Source organism: Mercenaria mercenaria, chromosome 13 (assembly GCF_021730395.1).
Source record: "Mercenaria mercenaria strain notata chromosome 13, MADL_Memer_1, whole genome shotgun sequence".
Classification (NCBI taxonomy): domain Eukaryota; kingdom Metazoa; phylum Mollusca; class Bivalvia; order Venerida; family Veneridae; genus Mercenaria; species Mercenaria mercenaria.
Window position 1 is genome coordinate 78,771,508 of NC_069373.1, and position 23,273 is coordinate 78,794,780.

At 35.4% G+C, this 23,273-nt stretch overlaps 2 protein-coding genes across 5 annotated transcripts in view; one reads left to right on the forward strand and one right to left on the reverse strand.

The window, feature by feature from the left end:
- The window catches only part of LOC128546145 (uncharacterized), a 121,013-nt gene that overhangs the window by 23,647 nt on the left and 74,093 nt on the right, over nucleotides 1–23,273 (forward strand). The window lies entirely within an intron of this gene.
- The window catches only part of LOC123528617 (ADP-ribosylarginine hydrolase Tri1-like), a 33,852-nt gene continuing 10,628 nt past the window's right edge, over nucleotides 50–23,273 (reverse strand). The window contains exons 6-9 of the mRNA XM_053522412.1: nucleotides 16,448–16,601; nucleotides 15,393–15,551; nucleotides 12,066–12,196; nucleotides 50–11,291 (exon numbers count right to left, since the gene is read on the reverse strand). Coding sequence (XP_053378387.1) covers nucleotides 11,240–11,291; nucleotides 12,066–12,196; nucleotides 15,393–15,551; nucleotides 16,448–16,601 — 496 coding nt within the window. The 3' untranslated portion in view covers nucleotides 50–11,239. The remainder of the gene's footprint in view (nucleotides 11,292–12,065; nucleotides 12,197–15,392; nucleotides 15,552–16,447; nucleotides 16,602–23,273) is intronic.

Genomic DNA, 23,273 nt, shown 5'->3' on the forward strand with positions numbered 1-23,273 from the left:
AGGTAGGTCAGTAATTTTTTTTTGGGGGGGGGGGGGGGGGATTATTTTTTTTATTAAGTGCGACTTATCTATTACTTTCGTGACAAAAAATGAATACAAATAAGGGGGTTAAGCAAGGGTGAATAGAATAGCTCGGACTATTGCTAACAAATATCAGTGTTGGCCAATTTTGATAAGTATTATCAACAAATGTCATTTTCCTTGTTGCCTTGAAACTCTCTAAACAAAGTATGAGAGGGTGTATATATACCTTGACACAGCACTGAAACTGACACAGCACTAAGATATAACTGGTAAATTGAAAACACTGCAACATTTTCCCATATACAATTGTATTACAAAATAAATTGCACTAATACATATAATAAAGCATTAACAAAGGTTTAGTAGATCTAAATTGAAAGACTTAATGTATTTTTGTTCTTTTACAATGAGAGATCCGTTTTTACACACAATGAAATATCAATACAAGAGGGCCATGATGGCCCTATATCGCTCACCTGTTATCATTGCTCTTGAGGACAAGAAGGTCCTCAGTAAAAATATTTAAGTCCAAAGGAGAGGAACAACAATGGGAAGACATTTAACCAAAAAGAAAAAAACAATTCTTACAAGGTACAGATATGTCAAAATGCACCTAAAAATTGGAGGTACCATCCATGTTGTACCACAGAAAAGTGGTCTCGGTTTTTCCCTACGGCCAATAATAAAAAAGTTCCTAAAAATAAGCTATTTATAGTAACGTAAAAGGGAAGTAATTAAAAAAAAATATTGTAAGTGAACAAAAGAAGGCTCTGCCAAATAAATCTGTTGACATAAATGAAATTTCAGATCAGTATCTTCATTAGTTACGGAAATATACCCATTTTAATTTGAAATAAAGGGAGGTAATTTGACATAAAATCAGTCCATAGCTACCTACCCTGATTGTCTCAGTCCAACTAATGACAATTATGAAATTTCAAATAAGTCCTATACTTACTGATATAAATCCATTTTGATTACAATCAGGGGAGGTAATCAGATATAAAATAACTCTGGAACCTACGATTGGATCTGATTTGTCATGGAATCTAAGATTTATTGTTGTTGAAGATATTTTGGAAGTTTGTATCAAATAAAACCATAAATGAAGTCTCTATATGGCTGCATAGGCAAAATAGCCAATTTTGGACCTTTAAGGGGCCATAACTCTGGAACCCATGATGGAATTTGGCCAGTTCAAGTAAGGAACCAAGACCTTGTGGTGATACAAGTTGTGTGCAAGTTTGGTTAAAATCAAATCACAAATGAAGCTGCTATTGTGCAGACAAGGTCAAAATAGCTAATTTTGGCCCTTTCAGGGGCCATAACTCTGGAACCCATATAGGGATCTAGCCGGTTCAAGAAAGGAACTGAGATCTTATGGTGACACAAGTTTTGTGCAAGTTTGATGAAATTCAGATCATAAATGAAGCTGCTATTGTGCAGACAAGGTCGAAATAGCTAATTTTGGCCCTTTCAGGGGCCATAACTCTAGAACCCATTAAGGAATCTCGCCAGTTCAAGAAAGGAATCAAGATCTTATGGTGATACTAGCTGTGTGCAAGTTTGGTAAAAATAAGATCATAAATGAAGCTGCTATTTTGCAGACAAGGTCAAAATAGCTAATTCTGGCCCTTTCAGGGGCCATAACTCTGGAACCCATAATGGAATCTGGCCAGTTCAAGAAAGGAACCAAGATCTTATGGTAATACAAGTTGTGTGCCAGTTTGGTAAAAATCAAATCATAAATAAAGCTGTTATTGTGAAGACAAGGTCAAAATAGCTAATTTTGGCCCTTTCAGGGGCCATAACTCTGAAACCCATAATGGGATCTTGCCAGTTCAAGAAAGGAACCAAGATCTTATGGTGATACAAGTTGTGTGCAAGTTTGGTTAAAATAAAATTATAAATGAAATCACTATCGTGCAGACAAGAAATTGTTGACGCACGGACGGACGCACGGACGACGGATGAAGGGTGATCACAAAAGCTCACCTTGTCACTATGTGACAGGTGAGCTAACAAAATAACAATTTTACACGTAAGTATTTCTAAGCATATTTTACTTATATCTACTGAATGGACAGTCAGTATGATCAATTACAAACACATCAGTTACTCCTTACTCTGATCCCTAGACCAAGAGAAGACCCTAAATGATAACTAACTATCCCTATATCTAATGCCTCCTTTCATGTGTCACATGGGTTAAGTTGCATTATGCCTAAAAAAAACAAAAAAAACAAAAACAAGGAAAAATAGAATGGTTGAGACTTGAAACCTGAATACAGTATGAAGCACCTGCTTGATGCATGCTTTAATCTTAAGACTGAGGTTTTACAAGTTAATTTTGAAGATGCAGAGATGAATTGAATTGTAATGAATTTTGAAACCTTGGACATTTATTGAAATTCTGCACCAGTATGAAATCTTTACCCATTCTATTACCTGCCTTCACAAAACTGTAATTTTGTACCAAGCAAAAAACCTTTACATTGCACTATTGTCAGTTGTTCTTTTCACTGAGAATTAATAAGTTAGTGATAAAAAGAATGAAGTTTTCACCTATGCTAACTGTTAAGCATGACTTCACACTCTGCACATCGTCTCATCACAACCTGCTTATATGCCAAGTTTAAAGTCAATACCTTTAATGGTTATAAACTTATGCTCCGCACACAAATTTTGACTGACAGACGGTCACGCCATCACATAATACGTCCCATTTTTTCCAAATCAGGCGTATAAGAAAAGAGCCTTTTTGTTTCTTTTAATACAATGAGTACAGTGGTATAGACATACAAACTCCATACCCTCATACTCAACAGAACTGACAAAATTTGTTCAAGTTATCAGTAGTTCGAGCCATCAATTTACATTATCCAGAACCTGATGAGGTGTTCGAGCAAAGGGCAGTGCTCGAATTATCCAAGTATGAGTGAACAAAGACTGACTGTACTTTAAATCTGCATCATGTAAAAGAGAGATTCGTGTTACATCAGAAGTGAACAGAACAAGAGCTGTCACACGAGACAGCGTGCTAGACTATTTCATTGCTGGATTGTAAAATGGGGCACATCTAAGGAAGCTGGAGCTGCTACTTGGGAGTTTTATAACTCTAATGTGGATGAAGATATTGAACAATAGTTTAAGTCTGTTTCAAATGTATTTAGTAATAACAGAGATTGAGATAAGTGTATAAAAACATTAACTATGTACAAAAACGACATCCCGTCTATATCTGCGTACAAGATGCAGATTTGGAGATGATATTTTCGGTTCCATGAAGGGCAGGCATCTTATAAGCGCATACTACAAGAAAATTAAATGGAAATTTAAAAAGGTCTTGAGTTTACAGCTCTGGGCATCTTATTTCCGCGTCTGCAGACAGGTACTTTCATTTTTCGGCAGCCATTGCATAGCAATGCTAAAAACTTTACAGACACATACTGTAATTCGGTCAGCGATAAAGATCTATTATTTACTTATTTTACGATTTGATATATTAATATCGAAAGTATATTTTATTTACAAATGTATTTTTTCCGAGTCTGCAAACCGCTACTTTCAGCAATTGCATATCGGTACTAAAATCTAAACGGACACCTATCGTGTTTCAGTCCTCAGTAACGATCTATTATTTACTTACTATACGATTTGATAGTTCAATATCGAAAGTGTATTTTATTTACAAATGTATTATTTTTCCTTTTAAAATCAAAACTCTTTTAGAACACCTAGAGAATTAGCTTTAGTTCTTTGGAAATGACGGATATAACTGAGCAAAGAAAATACTTTTTCTGCCCACAAACCTAAAGTAATTAAAAGTTAATTATCGCCAATTGCATATAATACTTATAACTGTTGCAAATTTAAACTGCTAAACCGCATCCATTATAAATCGATGGTGCAAACTGTTAAATATACACGTGTATAGAAATAGATGTATCATAAACACTGTTGATGTTAAATGGCGACTTCATAGAATAATCGGCTGCAATTATTATAATGCTGCCCTCTAGCCAAATGAAGGTACAGTAGAGATGCCTAGCTACTCGGAACTGGAATACAATTAGATAACATTTCAAAGGGGGCGTATCCATATTTAACTGACATGTGTCGTATCATTTGACAGATTAACTGCCATAAAAGTACATGTATCCTAATCTCGCCAGCTTTTTTTTTTATCTTATCAGTAATCAATCGATACATTATTGTCAATTCTTAATCGCCGGAATAAACAATGAAACGCAAAAGGAACTCTTACGATGTGACAATTAAACTTAAAAGTTGTGGAATATGCAAAAGCAAATTCAAACCGCGCTGCCGAAAGAGAATTCGGCGCGATAGAAAAAATGGTGAGAGACTGGCGAAATAAAGAAACCAAAATGTTAAACGTTGAGTCTAGATCTGTGAAGAAAATGAAAACTGTGATATCGCCTTATGATGATATTGAGGGAAAGTTGAAAGACTGGATTATAGATACGCGCAACAGTGGATTTATTGTTACACGTGCCACGATCCGTTTTAGAGCATTGCAACTTGTAAAGGAAAATGGATATTCAGAGTTTAAAGCTTCAAGAGATTGGTGCTCACGATTCATGAAAAAACATGATCTGGTATCGAGGCAGAAAACACACATCGCGCAGAAATTGCCAAAAGATCTGAATAATAAGGTTGACTCTTTTCATAAGTTTGTGATTGACTTGAGAAAGGGACATGATTTTGAGTTGGTTGCTATAGGAAATATGGATGAAACACCAATGTTCTTCGACATGCCAGGCAATCGAACAGTTGATATAAAGGGGACTAAAACAGTAACGGTGAAAACGACAGGCAGTGACAAAGCCCATTTCACTGTAGTGTTAGTGTCTGGCCGATGGAACAAAGCTGAAACCTGCAGTAGTGTTTAAGCGGAAGACAATGCCGAAAGAAAAGTTACCTTCTGATATCGTGTGTTTGTGCAGGAAAAAGGTTGGGTAGATGAATGTGCCCCCATAAGGTGGCTTGAGGAAGTCTGGTTTAAGCGTCCTGGTGCTATGCTGAATCAGAAATCGTTGTTAGTGTGGGACAAGTTCAGAGCTCACCTTGTTGATAAAGTGAAGGATAAACTGAAATCGCATCGTTCATATCGGTGTGTGATCCCAGGAGGATGTACTTCTGTGCTACAACCTCTGGATGTATGTTTGAATAAACCGTTTCAAGTGAACATGCAAAATGTGGAATGAGTGGATGGTTAATGGTGAAAAGCAGCTTACGACGGCTAGCAATTTTAAACATCCAGATCTGGCATTAGTGTGCTAGTGGGTGATAGATTCGTGGAACAAATTCCCCATGAAATGGTAATCAAATCCTTCCTCAAATGTGGAATCTCGACTCAATGGATGGTACTCAAGATGATGAACTATTCAGTGACTTAGTGTGCGACCGCGAAGAAGCCGGGGATTCTGGTACAGATGAAATAAGTGATGATGAATGTGATGAGTGGATATATGACGAAAATGTCACAAGTGAACAATCTGAATAAATTATTTGGTGATAGCAATGCTGATGAATTTGAGGGGTTTTGATGATGTGATGTAAGAAAATAACTGTGAATACATGATAAAGCTATCAAGATTAATTGAGATTCATTGATTTTATGACTGATTGTAGTGTTAAAGTCGTTGAAAATTGCAATAAATATGATATGAAAAACTGATGTAATGAATTTGCTGTTCAAAATTTGTTTGAAGATTAGTGTCGATAACTCGACTGTCAATTTGTTTGCAAATAATTTGTGTACACACGTGCTCTAAAATTATATGATTAATTTTGTGTGTTCGAAATATGTGATAAATTAATAAATTATTAGTTACCGTACGTCACATAAAATGAAAATGCGTTAATTACTTTGGGAAAATTGGTGAGGATATTTAATCTCATTAATTTTCTCATTGTATGCAGCACATGTTTGAATGAAAAAATCATAAACATGTATGGCATATCCTTTGAAAGCAATTTAAAAATTGCGTATCCCGGTAGTCCTCGAATAATTGCAAGAAATACATTATTTTCTTAAACACTCTGTGTTACTGTTTATGGAAACATGGCCAAACATTCAGCGTTTCTAAGCATTATGAATAAAATCGGCGAATATTGTCAAATTTCTAGACGTAATTTCCCCGTTTCACAGTTATTTTTGTGCATATTATTACACATGAAAGTGGATTTTGAAATTATTTTTTTTTATTCTACATATTATGAAACAGGTCTGCAAGTTCTTCCAAAAATAAAATAGGCGAAAATCATCAACTTTCCGCTGTTTTCTAGACGTCATTTCGAAGTTATTTCAATGCATTTTTTTACACACAAAAGTTGGTTTTAAAATATTTTATTTTATTCAACATATTATAAAACAAGTCTACAAGCTCTTTCAAAAATAAAATCGACGGATATTGTCAAAATTTCGGCCTTTCTTTAGCTTTTTTTCCGCAGTTACTAATTCATTTCAATTCTGCATTTTCACAATAAAATTGGCGATTTTCTGCCATTTTTTATTACAAAACACAGAATGTTGGAGAAAATAATGCATCTCTACAAATTTCTGATATCGTTGGTATAAAAATATGACTGCGTCTTTTATACGAGGGTCAGTGCAAAACCTCCCCGATTGTAAGCCAAATTCAGGGTGCGTCTTATAAGCGAGTGCGCCTTATAAGCGAGTATGGATGGTAATCATGGAAAATTTCTGGAAGAATAATGCACCATGTGTCATATCATATAGCATAACACTGGGTCGAGTAGAATAGCACACCATATACTTTGTATAGTCAAGCTAAAAATGAAAACCCTTTGGATTACCAGCAATGATATATTTAACTTTTATAAACAAACATAATTTTGCCAAATACATTATTTCTTCCTATGTATTATTTTTAAGTTCTTGTTGTTAAACCTACATATAGTGTGTTAGGATATTGCCAGAAAACTGCTATACAATTAAATACAATCATTCATTTTTTTCTGTATTTATACCTCAAACTTAATAAGGTTAACAGATTATAAAGATTGTAGTGTGTTATATATTTTTTGCTATGGCAACTCGGTATTCTTTACCTAAATGAAAAAAGTGATACAGACATTTACATGAAATATAGCTGAAATTAGTAAATGCTTTAGAATATGTCTGGTAATTATACAGGGAAAAGAATCAAATATAGTTTTCACCAGTAAGAAACCACAAAATGGATGAAAGTTAGATAAATCAAGAAATAAACAGAAAATCTGTTTGTTTTAAATGTAGTATCCAAATATTTTTTTCACTCATGAACACCACACATTTTATAGTTTTGCCCATGACTGACAGTATCCAAATATTTTCCACTCATGAACACCACACATTTTATAGTTTTGCCCATGACTGACAGTATCCAAATATTTTGCACTCATGAACACCACACATTTTATAGTTTTGCCCATGACTGACAGTATCCAAATATTTTCCACTCATGAACACCACACATTTTATAGTTTTGCCCATGACTGACAGTATCCAAATATTTTCCACTCATGAACACCACACATTTTATAGTTTTGCTCATGACTGACAGTATCCAAATATTTTCCACTCATGAACACCACACATTTTATAGTTTTGCTCATGACTGACCCACATGAGGAAATATTGCATCCTGCGTTTTATCCATTTTTTGTTTTGTTTTTGTTGGGTTTAACGGTGCATCGTAACAATTATAGGTCATATGCTGACTTTCCAGATGGTGGAGGAAGACCCCAGCTGCCCCTCTGTACATTATTTCATTACGAGCGGGCACCTAGATATGTTTTATCTGTGGAAGATATTTTGTTGGTACACTGAATCAAACAAATATCCTCACTATCTGTTTCAATGACAAGCAAACTGGCCAGCAATACTGATACAACAGCTAATATAATGCATGCTACAAATTTTATAATATAACAAGAGCTGTCACTAATGGTGACAAATGCCCCCACAGCGTCTTGACCTTTGACCTGGTGACCTTGACCTTTGACCCAAAAGTCAATAGGGGTCGTGTACTCAGCATGTGGTTTGAAGGTCCTGGGTGCAGTGGTTCGCGAATAAAGTGCCTTCATGCAAAAAGTTAACGGTGTGAAGTTAACGTTGTGACGAACTAACGGACGGACAGTTGAAAACTAATATGCTTCCCTTCGGGGGCATAAAAATAAGACCAATATACCATAAAATATAACATAAAATGTACAAAAAAGTTGTTTTCCCCCAACTACAAAATAATAATCTTTCATTCATGTCTTACATTTTCAGTCTTTCAAGTGACTGCTGACATTAAATAGACATTTACAATAAAAGCTCCATGATTAAAAGTTAACACATAAAGTCAATATGCCATATACTGGTTCGAGTCGTAAATTCGGCCACTTTTTGCAGTTTTTCATAAATATTTCTTTCGTTTTACATTTGATTTGTACAAAATTTCTACCATATGTGCTTTAATACAAGCAACACTGATTGTTATCATTAACGGCCGTTTACAGTACGGTAAAAGATACAACCGCGCTCAAAATAACAGACAGGTTTAGCCTTCACATTTTACCTTCTAGAGGTTGTAAATATTCGGCCACTTTTTAAACATTAAGTTGGATGTATTTTCAACATTTTCTTGGAAATAAATCGATGCTACAGCCAAAATTATTATTTTTTCAACAAACTGCAAATCAATTTTCAATAGCATACCTCGTGGGAAATATTTGCCAACAGAGATTTAAATAGCGCCTGTCATCCTTCTCGCAACAATATGACGTAGTTCAATTTTTACGTCACTGTTTATCACACATTCTAGCATAAAACTGCTGTTCTTGTCACTTTTCGGGGATGTTTAAACAGGAGAGTAAAGAGAATCTTTCGCTCACATGCTATTATAACACCTTTTATATCTGCGTGTTTCATGGCAAAGCATAAACGACTTACGGCCTCAAAAGGGATAATTCAAAAGGAAATGATGTCAACGTGAAAAAACAACGTAGATCTAGACATGGAAATTCAATAATTTTGAGGAACAATATATTCATTTTCTTGGTTTTAACGCGTTTTATGCTCATTAGCGCATGTTCTTTTTCTGTTATAAAGTTGAGATTTGAATTAACCCTTGCCGGGCCTCAGCACAAACGAGCGCGTGCAATGACATCACGCGACCCATGAGACAAAATAGTTGCTATTCAGAGTACACAACTTTATCGAAGGACAAGTTTTTTTCTACTCACCTCAACTTGTTGTTTTTTGCCGACTTTGTTGCTAACACAAGTGCTTGTGATGACACAGATGCGTTCTCAAGCATCTTGCTCGAGAAAAAGCTTTCTAGCGGGTGGCCGAATATTTACAACCTGGCCGAATTTACGACTCAAACCAGTATCTATGTTTATTATTATCATGTTTATACCTTGTAAAATCTTGGTTACCATAAAATGACTGATAAAAATGCAATTATTAAGTTTTATATATTCATATTTCATGGTAAGTATTTACACATTTTCCAAATGAAGCTTCAAAATGACAAAAATTCATTTGTTTCATTGGAATTTAAATTTTTCTAGTATGATACACTAACAAAAAAATACAACTAACAGTCAGTACAATAAAGTTGTGAGTAAATGTAAATAGTGGTACTTAAATACACAAAAAATATTTCTTGAATAACACTATGATTATGCTTTATGAAACAACAACATAAATAATAGTAACCATTACATAATAAATTTGGAATGTATCTATTTCATTTCATATAGGTTAGTGTTTATTAGTAAGCATTTATGAAATTGAATTGGTTGCTGCGCCAGACTAATTTAATCTGATAAATGCTTACTAACAAACACTAACCTGTTTTAGTGTTTGAAATTATTTTTTGTTTACAAATTTAAGCTCCAACTTTTATTATGACTTAGTTAATAAACGACTGGAAGGAAATGTTGTGTGTGTTGTGTTCGGGTTTAACGTCTTTTTCAACACTTTTTCAGTCATATAAACGACCGTGTCTACTTGTAGCAGTAAGCACAACGCCCAACTTTATAGTGCTGCCTCACTGGAATAACATGCCGTAGACACGTGGCATGATATCCCACCCAGTCACATTATACTGGCACCGGGCTGACCAGACCTAGCACTATCCTCTTAATGCTGAGCGCCAAGCAAGGAAGCTGCTAGTACCATTTTTTACGTCTTTGGTATGACGCGGCCAGGGATCGAACCCACAACCTCCCGCTCTCGAAGCGGACGCTCTACCACTAGGCTACTGAGGCGGCTGGAAGGAAATGTTGATTTACCAAAATAAATTTCCCGATAATTTGAAAAATACTGCAATGCCATTGGACAAAAAATAATTTCAAACACTAACTACATTTCTGTAATAACAATCCATTTCCAGTCTATCATGGCAGCAAATTAAATAATAATCAACATATTTTTAATACATTTCAATGTATGTTTAAACCTGAATAGCAATTTCGACAATTTAAAATTTTCGCGGGGTTGATGCAAAAAGGTACCAAGTGCTGTTAATTAAAAAAGGTTATGGTACCTTTTTATACATATATTCATTTCTTTCTTTGATTTTTTTCCTCCAAGAGGCCATTAATTTAACTCTGGTAAAACTTGTACAGCTTTTATGTTCACCTGAAATCAGGATCAAGCGTACAGAAGAGATAGTTGGCTCTACTGATTGTGAGATGAAAATGCATCAGTGAATGGGTTATTCCAGGAGGACATTTGTTTGGTGTCTGAATAAATTGCTTAGTGAAAAAAAAGACATTAGAGTAGACTAAACAACAGATCCACAACATAGTAACAAACCGCAGACTCAATAGAAACCGGTCCCAAGTCATTCTCTGTAACAGATTTTCTTCACGCCTCTAACTGTTCTAAATTTTAAAGACAATGACCTTCAGATTTTGGCTAAAAACTGTCTTTCTTTAAAATTGAAGTTTCAAAGTCTTCTTAAGAAATAAAACAATAATTTCCTGATATTAAAAAAAATAAATTTTTTTTGTTGTCATACGATCTGGAGGTCAGCACAATTAATTACTCATAACTCTGGAAACCAGCGGAGGTAAAACATGTTATCACAACATCTTTAATGCCAGGGAAAAAATCCAACAGCTGTAAAGTTTATCTTGAAGATTAGAAGAATGATATGTTCAGCTGTAACAGCTTCCATGTTCATCACTATACCACCGTTTCCTTCTGTCTTTTCTTTCTTTCTATCATATCAAAATACCTGCACAAAATCACAAAATATACTAGTGATAAAATCTATCAAGAAGATTGTTAACTGATTATAACAATACATATTTAGATTTTGAGAATATTTAAGTTAAGCTGAAAACATCAAGTTAGAGAACAGATATGAAACTGTCTTGACTTGGACACTGATCACGAAACAATATGGCTAAATGTTCGTTTTTATCTTTTGTATATCATCTTGGCAAATGGCATCAATGTCAGGTTGTATTTATAACATCTGACAACAGACTTCAGTATGGTCAGAAAAGGCTCTTTAAGGTTCTCAGATGGAGAAAATTAATTAATGTTGAAGTGTTCAATGATAACCATCCTGAATTTCGTTGTTGTTGTTTTTTGCACAGCCAATAAAACAACATTTAAACAAAAGGATTTTATTTTGGTTTGTGTAATATTCATCATTTATATAAAACATCATACTGATATACCACGCTAATGTCAGTGTGCTTAATTTCTGTATGACTGGTATATTAGCCAAAGTATTAAAAAGTGTCCAAAATAACATAAAGGATGGTATCCAGTATCAGCAGCAGTACCGAAATAGCAAATATCTTTGTACAAACCTACTCGCAACAAACTAAGAACCAGCAAAAGTTGTACCAGACAAATAACAAGTGAACAGCACTCGCAAAAATCCCATTTAGGTCTTAAACAGAGTTTTTTTTTAATATAAACATTCTGAGGAAGATACAAACTTGAATTCAGGTGCAACATAAATATTTATCAATCATAAATGTATTCAACAGTTTACCTATCTATCAGCTCATCTAACCAGACCCTATGTTTCAAGGGTTCCATCCAGGATTTGGGTATGGCATCCAGGCCCAGTTTACAACCAAGGAGAGCACCTGCTACAGCAGCATTGGCATCAGCATCACCACCCTGTCATAGAAATACCTCAGTGTTTATATACTGACACCGGCAAATAGTTCCCTAGACCTAAAACACTGGGAAAGCCTGAAGTCCCTTTAACATCAAAGCAGCATCTCTGTTAGAGAGATATATTTACATTTTTAAAATAATGACTCATTTCATCTGAGGAAACCATATAAAATAATATATTATGTATATATGTAGTAGATATTAGAAACACATCCAGTGGATCAATACATGGATATAATTTTCCTGTTATTATCTCTAATGTTTGTACCTATCCATCTTGTACTATCACTGATTCTGTATCTGCTCTGAATCTGTATCACTCTAGTTGAGCACCTGATAGACTTTGTTCTTTACTTACTTTTAATGATTTCTAATTTTGTTCTCCAACAGACCAGGGTGACACAAGTTAAAAATATTCAGAATTGATGATGATATAAGATGTTGTGACAACCTGTTTTAATAAAATATTTATTTTGAAGTGAAGTTCTAGTCCCAAAATATGCTTGCTGCCAACTTACATATCAGTCTGCTTAACTGAAAACAAAAGGGCCATGATGGCCCTATATCGTTCACCTGAGTACCACAGCTTTAACCAAAAACAAAAACAAAAAATTCTTACAAAGGTACAGATATGTCAAAATACACCTAAAAATTGGAAATACCATCCATGTTGTACCACAGAAAAGTGGTCTCGGTTTTTTCCTACAGCCAATAATAAAAGTTACTAAATAAGCTATTTATAGTAACATAAAAAGGAAGTACCGTAGATACGCGTGTATAATGCGCACCCGTGTATAATGCGCACCCCCGATCTTAGTCCAAAATCCTGGGAAAAAAAAAAAAAAAAGAAAAAAAAAAAATTTTGGTCAATTTTGAGGTGGATGGAAAACGAAACTAAGAGTTTACATCGACACCGGTAATAAATTTTATCTCCATGGCGGAGAGCAGCATCGGTCTCACGGTACTATCGATTTTTGTTTTCTCGAAAATAAAACCAGTAAATTATTGTTATATTTGTTGTTTTACCTTTTTTAATTCACTATTTTGAATAAATAAATAGCAGCTGATTCAATATTTCGGAATGGTATCTTTCAAAATGACATGAGCTTCTCAATTTAAACTGATAACAAAAGGTGTGATAGTCTTTTTGTCACGATCATAAAGCCAGTAATTACCGGCAATCAACGAGTCACCTCGTGTCAATTATGTTGTTCACAGTTTGATCTCGGTTAAAGATAATTCTCGATCTTTAATTAGTAACATAATTTTTGTGATTTATAAACATTTCTTTCGTCAAAATACTTTTAAATTTATATGAAATTAATTTTGTTTGAAAGAAAAATAAACAATTCGATCTTTTACGGAACGTAACGGCAATCTTAGATTTTAGCGGAGACAGTAAGCGCGGGGAGTAGTTTCCCTTTACCAAAATGGCGAACATCGGTAACAAACTTGTTTTGAAGTTGGAAAATTGTCTATACCTGTGTATTATGCGCACCCACGATTCGGGGGTGGTCCCGGGGGTCAAAAAACTGCGCATTATACATGGGTATCTACGGTTATTAAAAAAATTATTGTAAGCGAACAAAAGAAGGATCTGCCAAATAAAAACAAGAGCACTGCAATGCAACGCAAATGTAGAGAAATATTCACACAAAACAAAGTCATATGACCTTTGACCCCTAAGTGTGACCTTGACATTGAAGTGAGCCATCCGAAATATGCGCTCTGCATGTCGTTTCAATTAGGTGAATATTTGTGTCAGGTCTCTATGAAATCCATCAAGGGGTTCAAGAGTTACAGAGCGGAAGGGAAATTGCTAACCAACACAAAAACAGACGAACACCGAGGCGATAACATAATACGTCCCTGCGGGCGTATAAAAAGGAATCGAGATCTTATGGTGATACAAGTTGTGTGCAAGTTTGGTTAAAATCAAATCATAAATGAAGCTGCTATTGTGCAGACAAGGTCAAAATAGCCAATTTTGGCCCTTTCAGGGGCCATAACTCTGGAGCCCATTATGGGATCTGGCTGGTTCAATAAAGGAACCGAGATCTTATGGTGACACAAGTTTTGTGTAAGTTTGATTAAATTCAAATTATAAATGAAGCTGCTATTATGCAGACAAGGTCAAAATAGCTAATTCCGGCCCTATCAGGGGCCATACATCTGGAACCCATTATGGGATCTGGCCGGTTCAATAAAGGAACCGAGATCTTATGGTGACGCAAGTTTTGTGCAAAACTGGTTAAAATCAAATCATAAATGAAGCTGCTTTGGTGCAGACAAGGTCAAAATAGCTAATTTTGAACCCTTCAGGGGCCATAACTCTAGAACCCATAAAGGAAACTGGCCAGTTCCAGAAAGGAACCAAGATCTTATGGTGATACAAGTTGTGTGCATGTTTGGTAAAAATCAAATCATAAATAAAGCTGCTATTGTGCAGACAAGGTCAAAAAAGCTAATTTTGGGCCTTTCAGGGGCCATAACTCTCGAACCCATCATGGAATCTGGCCAGTTCAAGAAAGGAACCAAGATCTTATGGTGATACAAGTTGTGTGCAAGGTTGGTAAAAATCAAATCATAAATAAAGCTGCTATTGTGTAGACAAGGTCAAAATAGCTAATTTTGGCCCTCTCAGGGGCCATAACTCTGGAACCCATGATGGGATCTGGCCAGTTCAAGAAAGGAATCGAGATCTTTTAGTGATACAAGTTGTGTGCAAGTTTGGTTAAAATAAAATCATAAATGAAACCTCTATCGTGCAGTCAAGAAATTGTTGACGGACGGATGGACGCACAGACTGACGACAGACGAAGGGTGATCACAAAAGCTCACCTTGTCACTATGTGACAGGTGAGCTAAAAATCCATTAGATCCTTTTTTAGCACAGAGCATGACCCAAGAAAATAATTGCAACTTGGTCTGATTCTAGTTGTGAGAGCTAATTAAATATGTGACACCCCTGATGATTCCTGTAATCAATTTACATGGACTTTATCATTAGATACACTGAATTGACTCTAGGCACACAAAGAACAAGTTTCGTTTCAATGAGATCTTTCATCTTTGAGTCAGCCAAACTTTTCCATCATTTTCAAAATATCTTCGTTTCAATTGGAAGGTAAAACCTCTTGCTGCTCGAGTGGTATATATATATCTCTTTTAGGTCATGCACTTTTGTCCTTCTTACCTCATGAACAATATCCTGTATAGCTTGTCTAAAGTCTTTCTGTTTCAGTGCCCAGAACCCAGCTCCTAAAGCCTTGTATGTATAATTGGAACGTCCAGCCTCGTCAAGGTGTAAGTCCTTCAGAGATGTGCAGTACAGGTATGCCTTTAACTCTTTCATCTGATTTCACAAAATATAACTTTATACTGGGAAAACAATGAACTTCAAGGTATTTTAAACTTCTTTTTTCAAATTCTATGTATTTAGCCCTTCCATAAATGCATGATCTTTGATATGGGGTTAAAGCCATTTTTCAACAGTGTTTAAGCAATATTTTTATAGCACTATTTAGATAGACAAACTAATATTCTTTGGACTCTACACCAGAACTGGTACCTTTTCCACAAGTTATATTGAATTCACAACCCTCACATTGATCAGGTGTGGAGGAAGAAAAATTTCAGAAACACTGATTTCTATTAAGTCATAGAGAATATCTGCCTAGCATGGTTATCCAGTTCAAACCCCTGTATTCTAGGTAGAATAACAGCACAGGCTACAACATCAAATCATACTACCCCTATGGTAGCTGGATGCTGGAAAGAAAGTCTTGCTTTGACATGTTTTTCGGAAACTACTTTACAAATGGAATGGAAGTTTTCAATATCCTCAGAAACTTATGTTGTTAAATGAGCCACACCGTTGGAAAACCAACATAGTGCATTTGCGACAAGCATGGATACAGACCAGCGCAGCAGTATCCGTGTTGTTCACTAACAGTTTTTCTAATTGCAATAGTCTTTGAAAGCGAACAGCATGAATCCTGACCATCCTGGGCGGATGCGCAGGCTGGTCTGGATCCATGATGGTCGCAAACGCACTATGATGGTTTTCTCATGGTGCGGCTAAAATACATTTTTAAACAATGTATAACAAATATAACCTTGTTCATAAACACTTTCCCCCTCCCCAACAACATGTTTATATGAGCTCAAATGCTCTAAATCCTTTTTATTACATGATGAAGTTCATATTTCATTTTAAATGTCACAACTGTACACTATAAAAAAACTTACATCTTTATCATTTTTTAACAATCTTGATGAGAACATGTATGCCTCATCTATCACAGACTCTATATCATATTTGCCACTTCTCTTTATGTGACGTTCATTCTTCTGTAACATCAGGGCTATTGTTGTTGTCACGGCAACACATGATGCTTCACATCTGTAGAGAAGACGGACAAAAAAACAATGACAATATATGAAGAAAATATATTCCAACAATCATTGGTAATTGCAATCCATCACATGTTGAGTTCATGAGGCAGATTGATTTTGTTTGTTAGCATCTTATTTTATTACCTTATTCATAAGTTAACCTAATCAGCATTCCTGACTTTCTTTACCAGTAGTGTTCTTGGATTCTGTACCAGTAGTGACTTGTTCTCCACAAGTGACAACTTCTTCACATGAATCAGCGAACTGAGGATGAATAATGTAAAATAGGTTGTCTTCTTTCAGATCTTCACAGAAAAATGTTTGCTACATCTCAGCATCAAACAAGTCACTTTTTAATTCTGAGTTGTGCTTTAGGAGACAAACAAGAGACCCAGGTCATAAGTGTGACACACCTTCCCAATATGGTTAACATTTGTGTCAAATCATTTTCAAATCTCTTGATAAATGGCAGAGTTATTGACCAGACAAGAAGCACCTTTGACTTCTAAGTGTGACCTTGACCTTGGAGCTAGGGGTTTATGTCTCATGCATGACATATCATCTCAATATACGGAACATTTATGCCAAGTAATTTTAAAATCCCTTCACCAATGGCAGAGTTACCGACCAGACAAGGAACAGACCATGTTATTCTTTGACTTCTTAGTATGACCTTGACCTTGGAGCAAGGAGTCTGGGTTTTGCACATGACAAGTTGTCTCATTATGGTTAACATTTATGCCATGTTATTTCAAAATCCCTTCATGGATGCCATAGTTATGGACCGTACACAAAACCAGTCCTGTTAACCTATAAGTGTGACCTTGACCTTAGAGCTAGGGGTCTTCGTCTTGCGCACGACACATCGTTTCATTATGGTGAACATTTATGTCAAGTTATTTCAAAATCCCTTTATGGATGGCAGAGTTACAGCCCGACAAGAATTTACATGGACGCACACAAGCACAGACACTTGGACGGACAGTGTGATTTTAATTTGCCCACCTTTGGGGGCATAAAAAATAAGGCCCCTGAATGCTAATAAAAATGTTTTTCTTTCTATTATCTGACTTAGTGATCTGACTTAGTGACCTAGTTTTTACACAATATAAAATCTGGCAAAGACTCCTGCCAAGTTTCAGTTTGGGCCATAATTGTGACCTTCAAAGTGTTAACAGTAAAACTGCTGATTAAGAATGACACATGGTAATAACAATAGCTCGAGTTTTAATTCTAAAAGCTTAAAAAGGGGGGCATAATTTTGTCAACATACAAATCAGAATTATAGAACTTAGCAGTGTGAAGTTTCAAAGTTGTACAAAAACAAGAGGGCCATGAAGGCCCTGTATCGCTCACCTGACCTAGTGACCTAAAGATCATCAAGTTAGTTTCATTAAGATATGGTCATAAATGTGGCCTCTGAAGTGTTAACTAACTTTTCCTTTGATCTGACCCGGTGACCTAGTTTTTGACCCACATGACCCAGATTCGAATTTGACCTAAAGATCATCAAGATTTACATTCAGACTAAGTTTCATGAAGATACAGTCATAAATGTTGCCTCTAGTGTGTTAACAAGCTTTTCCTTTGATTTGACCCGGTGACATAGCTTTTGACCCCACCTGACCCAGATTTGATCTTGACCTATAGATCATCAATATTAATATTCTGATTAAGTTTCATTAAGATATGGTCATAAATGTGGCCTCTAGAGTGTTAACTAGCTTTTCCTTTGATTTGACCTGGTGACCTAGTTTTTGACCCTACATGACCCAGATTCAAAGCAGACTTTGAGATCATCATGATAAACATTCTGACCAAGTTTCATGAAGATACAGTCATAAATGTGGCCTCTACAGTGTTAACATGCTTTTCCTTTGATTTAACCTGGTGACCTAGTTTTTGACCCCAGATGACCCAATATCGAATTCATCCAAGATTTTATTGAGGGTAAGATTCTGACCAAGTTTCATTAAGATTGGATCAAAATTGTGACCTCTAGAGTGTTAACAAGCTTTTCCTTTGACTTGATCCGGTGACCTAGTTTTTGATCCCAGATGACCCAATATCGAACTCATCCAAGATTTTATTGAGGGTAACATTCTGACCAAGTTTCATTAAGATTAGGCCAAAATTGTGACCTCTAGAGTGTTAACAAGCTTTTCCTTTGATATGACCTGGTTACCTAGTTTTTGACCCCAGATAACCCAATATCGAACTTGTCCAAGATTTTATTGAGGGCAACATTCTGACCAAGTTTCATTAAGATTAGGCCAAAACTGTGACCTCTAGAGTGTTAAGTCAAATTGTTGACGACGACGGACGACTGATGACGACGGACACAGGGTGACCACAAAAGCTCACCTTGAGCACTTCATGCTCAGGTGAGCTAAAAATTACAGAACTTGAACCTAACTCTTAAAAACTTTGATAGAGAGGATGACAATAGAAGTTTGAAATTTCATTTAGCCAAGCTAAATATGGTAACAAAATCTTATCTACAGAATGACCCTCTTTTAACACCAGACAATTCAAAATTCTTATCATTGACAATTTCACAGGTGTAGCCAGGACAATGTGTATCTGTTGATGGGGGGAGGGGGAGCACAAACAACCTATAGAAATAGGTGTTACAGAGGGTATCTTCCTTCTTGTAACCCTTAACATCTGGAATGCATTTTAGAACAAAATAAATACTCATCCTCAGTCAGGTGACAATACATGGGTATTGGTGAGTGTAGCTAGCTTGGAAAAGAAAGATTGGTCATGTTACTAAAAACAGAAACCAGATCGGGTTTCCCGACATCAGACATTTATTATGTCATTGTCCTGGCAAAAGAAGTAAAAGATTTTTATAGCTCTTTGTTCTTGCATAACAAAATTAAAATATTAAAACTATCTAGCTTGTAATATTTCAACATAATTACGTACTTGTCAAATTCTTGAAATTCGAAAACTGAGATTTTCTCACTTCGAACAAATGCATTTCAAAACGATCTCTGATTAAAGACATTTTGAAATCAACAATTAAGTCAGTTTATAATATATTTTCACAGATAATTAAATTTCCCACCACTCGCCTGTCAATTGCCGTAATGCTGTCACTGTTATGAAAGCAGTATTATGTACAAGCAAATTTCAAGTATAACACATAGTAGACAAATAATATTCTCATGTACACTACATTTCCTTTGTAATCAATCATATTTGTTCTTCTTAAATTTCCTTTTCACAGCAGACATTTTTCTTTCACTGTATTTTTTGTAATCACCACCACCTAGTTGCTTTCCATAATAACTGCATCGATGGTATTAATAATCACAATCTAGCCCCTACCGTATTTTCCAAAAGTGTTAGGACTAGTTATTTTCACTTTCTCAAGACTTATTTCCCGAAAAACGTTTATTTTGTAAAGTGTCCCAAAAATATGGACACAATAATCATTATCCACCCAATGTTGAAAGCGAAATAAAAAGCGTAAACGATCATCGGTAATTTTTCTGTTGATAAACTTAGTCATTGTCCTTGTTTTCATCATCAATTAACACCCCCCTCAAAGAGCTAAAAGAAGTGTGTCGGTATCATGGCATCTGAAGTGGAGATCAAAGCGGTATAGTTGCCCAAGATTGTCATGGAATTACGTCATGTTTTCGCGCCATATGACACATCACTGTTTGATCGTACCGCCTCGGTTCTTTAAATTAATGAATAAAAAAGTTACTTCTTTAATTTGTTAAAGCGAATTCAATATCCTGTATAAACTGACAGGTAAATGTGTCAAAACAATAATTGTGGATATCCTACATCTGTGAGCTATTGTGCCGCACTAACATAAATCTGTTTCCCAAAAATCGTTTTACGCCATGTATTTAAATTGCTGACGCTTTTTCATTATTTAAGATTTTTTTTATTCTGTTTTTTTTTTGTACTTTCTGGTCAAAAGTCTGAACCTTATGCCCATAGAATTTATCATTTATTTACTCTTAGAAAGAAATAAGTAATTAAGATTGCACTGTTTAATTTAAATTTGACTGTTTTTATAGAATTTTGCCTACATTCCTGTCGATATCTTATTAAAATCGTTATAGAATTCAAACTATATTACTTCTTAAGCGGTGCTAAAAAATATTGATGCGATAATAACAAAAAAATGAATGCACTATATACGTGCATTTTTTGTGTATGAGTAAACAAAAGTAACATCAAGTGATGGAAATTAGATATTACGACAGGTCGCACGTGCTCGTGGAATGGAAAATTACCAGCATGACGTTTTGGTATCTTTACGTTTCGCGGGTAAATTAGATATTAGATTTGTAAAATTATGCCCTTTTGTCAGATTGCCTTCCGGTTATAAGCAGTTTGATTGTCGTCTGCATCCTATGGCCTTAGGCAACGTTATCGGCATAGCTGACACATTTTCGGAATACACGAGATAATAAACAGTCCGCTTTATCGATTTTCTACTATCTGACCGCCGGTTACTTTCTCACTTGCCATAATTATTTACGCATTTGTTAAATAAAATAATCACCAGTTTCAAGCACCAAAATAAGTTTTTACCTCTGATAAGAAAATAAAAATATTTTTTTTCTCTGGAATGCAATAAAATTATTTGAGTCGGGGCAATTTTATCGGGTCAGTAGGTAAAGGTCAAACAAACTTAATTTTATTTTAAGCCTATGTTTCATAGTCAAATAGATAAAATACTTTTTGAGCTACATGCAACACAGACATTTATATTAATAAGCCCTTTTTATGCATATTTTTCACTATGTCAATGGCCTAAACTCTGGTATAGCTGTGTGAGATCTAAAAAAAAACACCAGGTGCATATTTTCACATGCTTAACGTAATCGGCCAAATATAGGTCACACTCATGTATAGGACGCAGCGAAAAAATACCAGAATTCTGGAAAAATGATTATACTCACTTATCACTTATCCGAATTTGTTTGTCCAAAATTCGCTATAGTTTCTACAAACTCGCCAGTTTTTGCTTAATCATTGGCGATGTTTTTGGATGTTGTGGCAAGTATTTAAATTGAAAAGCATAAACTCTGTGTAAGCACTAAACTGCCGCATCCTCTGACCACTCCATGAATACTGACGCCTGCGAAAACGTAAGTACACTTTGGCACATGGCGGTAAAATGACGTAATTTTAAGACTGGTTTGCAAATTGTTTTGAACATTACGGATCAGCGACTATGATCATATTGGATAAGTCTAAAACCTCGCATGCACATGTTTACAATTGCCTCCGGGTATGAATAAACGGTTAATTGTTTGCAGATTGCGACAGCAGGTGTAAAATAAGTAATGCCTCGAGCGTGAATTTTTCGATGAACAAGAGAGGATTATAAACAACTATCAAAATTATGTTTGAAGATTAAATAATCGATTTCCGGGCTACCTGATATGGAGTTTCAAGTATTTTAATGTGTTGTAATATATATTTTAACGAAAAACAGCATTTATTTATCTTTTTATGCGAGCTCTAAATTTTACATTTTATACAAAAGTAATTTACAACACCGGGTCCCGATACCGGCTATTAGCTACGCCAGAGTCATTGGTATTTACTCCCCTTGAATTCTCTTCAATATAGAGGTACGCGGGGTAAACACTGATCTATTTTCTTAATTTTTGAGTCGGGAGAAATGTTTGGTCTTTTTCTATCCCCATATATAGGACGCATCGGTCCTTCCAGACCAGAATCTCATAAAAAAATGTGCGTCTTATATTCGTAGGACGACAGTAATAATAATCCTGTAAGGTTTGATGACTCTGGGTAAATTATTACAAGGGCAACTGGAAGTATTTTGGTTTAAAAGAATTTATATTTCTGATTCTTATGCCTCCTAAAACGGGCGAACTGGAACCATTTGAACAAAACTGAGAGAGGGTACAGAATATGTTTGGTGATAATCCATCAAAGAAATTATGAGAAGTTGTTTAAATGAAGTTCTGGTGTCCATAAATGGGACCAAGATGAACCAGATGGTGAAGATGCTTAAAGTGGCTATGAGAACAAATTGTTTACAGGATTATCTATTTTTAGCTCTGGCAGTTCCTAAAAGGGATCAAGCAAAACAAGCTGAATAAACTCCAGGAAGGACCGTCAAAGGATTCTACAGTCCAAGTTTGGAGATAATCCTTTAGGAGATTCATGACAAGAAGTTGTTCAAAGGACTCTCTATTTCAAGCCCTAGCAAACTGAATAATGTTTGTTTGTTTTGGGTTTTTTCAACAGTATTTCAGTCATGTAACGGCGGGCAGTTAACCTAACCAGTCTTCCTGGATTCTGTACCAGTACAAATCTATTCTCCGCAAGTAACTGCCAACTTCCCCACAGGAATTATCAGAAGAGGAGGACGAATGATTTCAGATACAATGTCTTTATCAAATCGTCACAGAGAACATACTCCGGACCTGGGGATCAAACTCGTGACCCCTTGATCTGTAGACCAACGCTCTCCCTACTAAAGAGAGAGGATCTTTAAGGATGTTACAGAACAAGTCTGGTGAAGATCAACGAAATTGTCCATGAGACAAAGTTGTTTATTGGATATTTGAGTTCTATTTCTAGTGACTGTAAAATAGTCAGATATACCCACTTGAATAAACTTGAGAAAGGTACATACAAAGATACCAGAAACCAAGTTTAGTGAAGATCC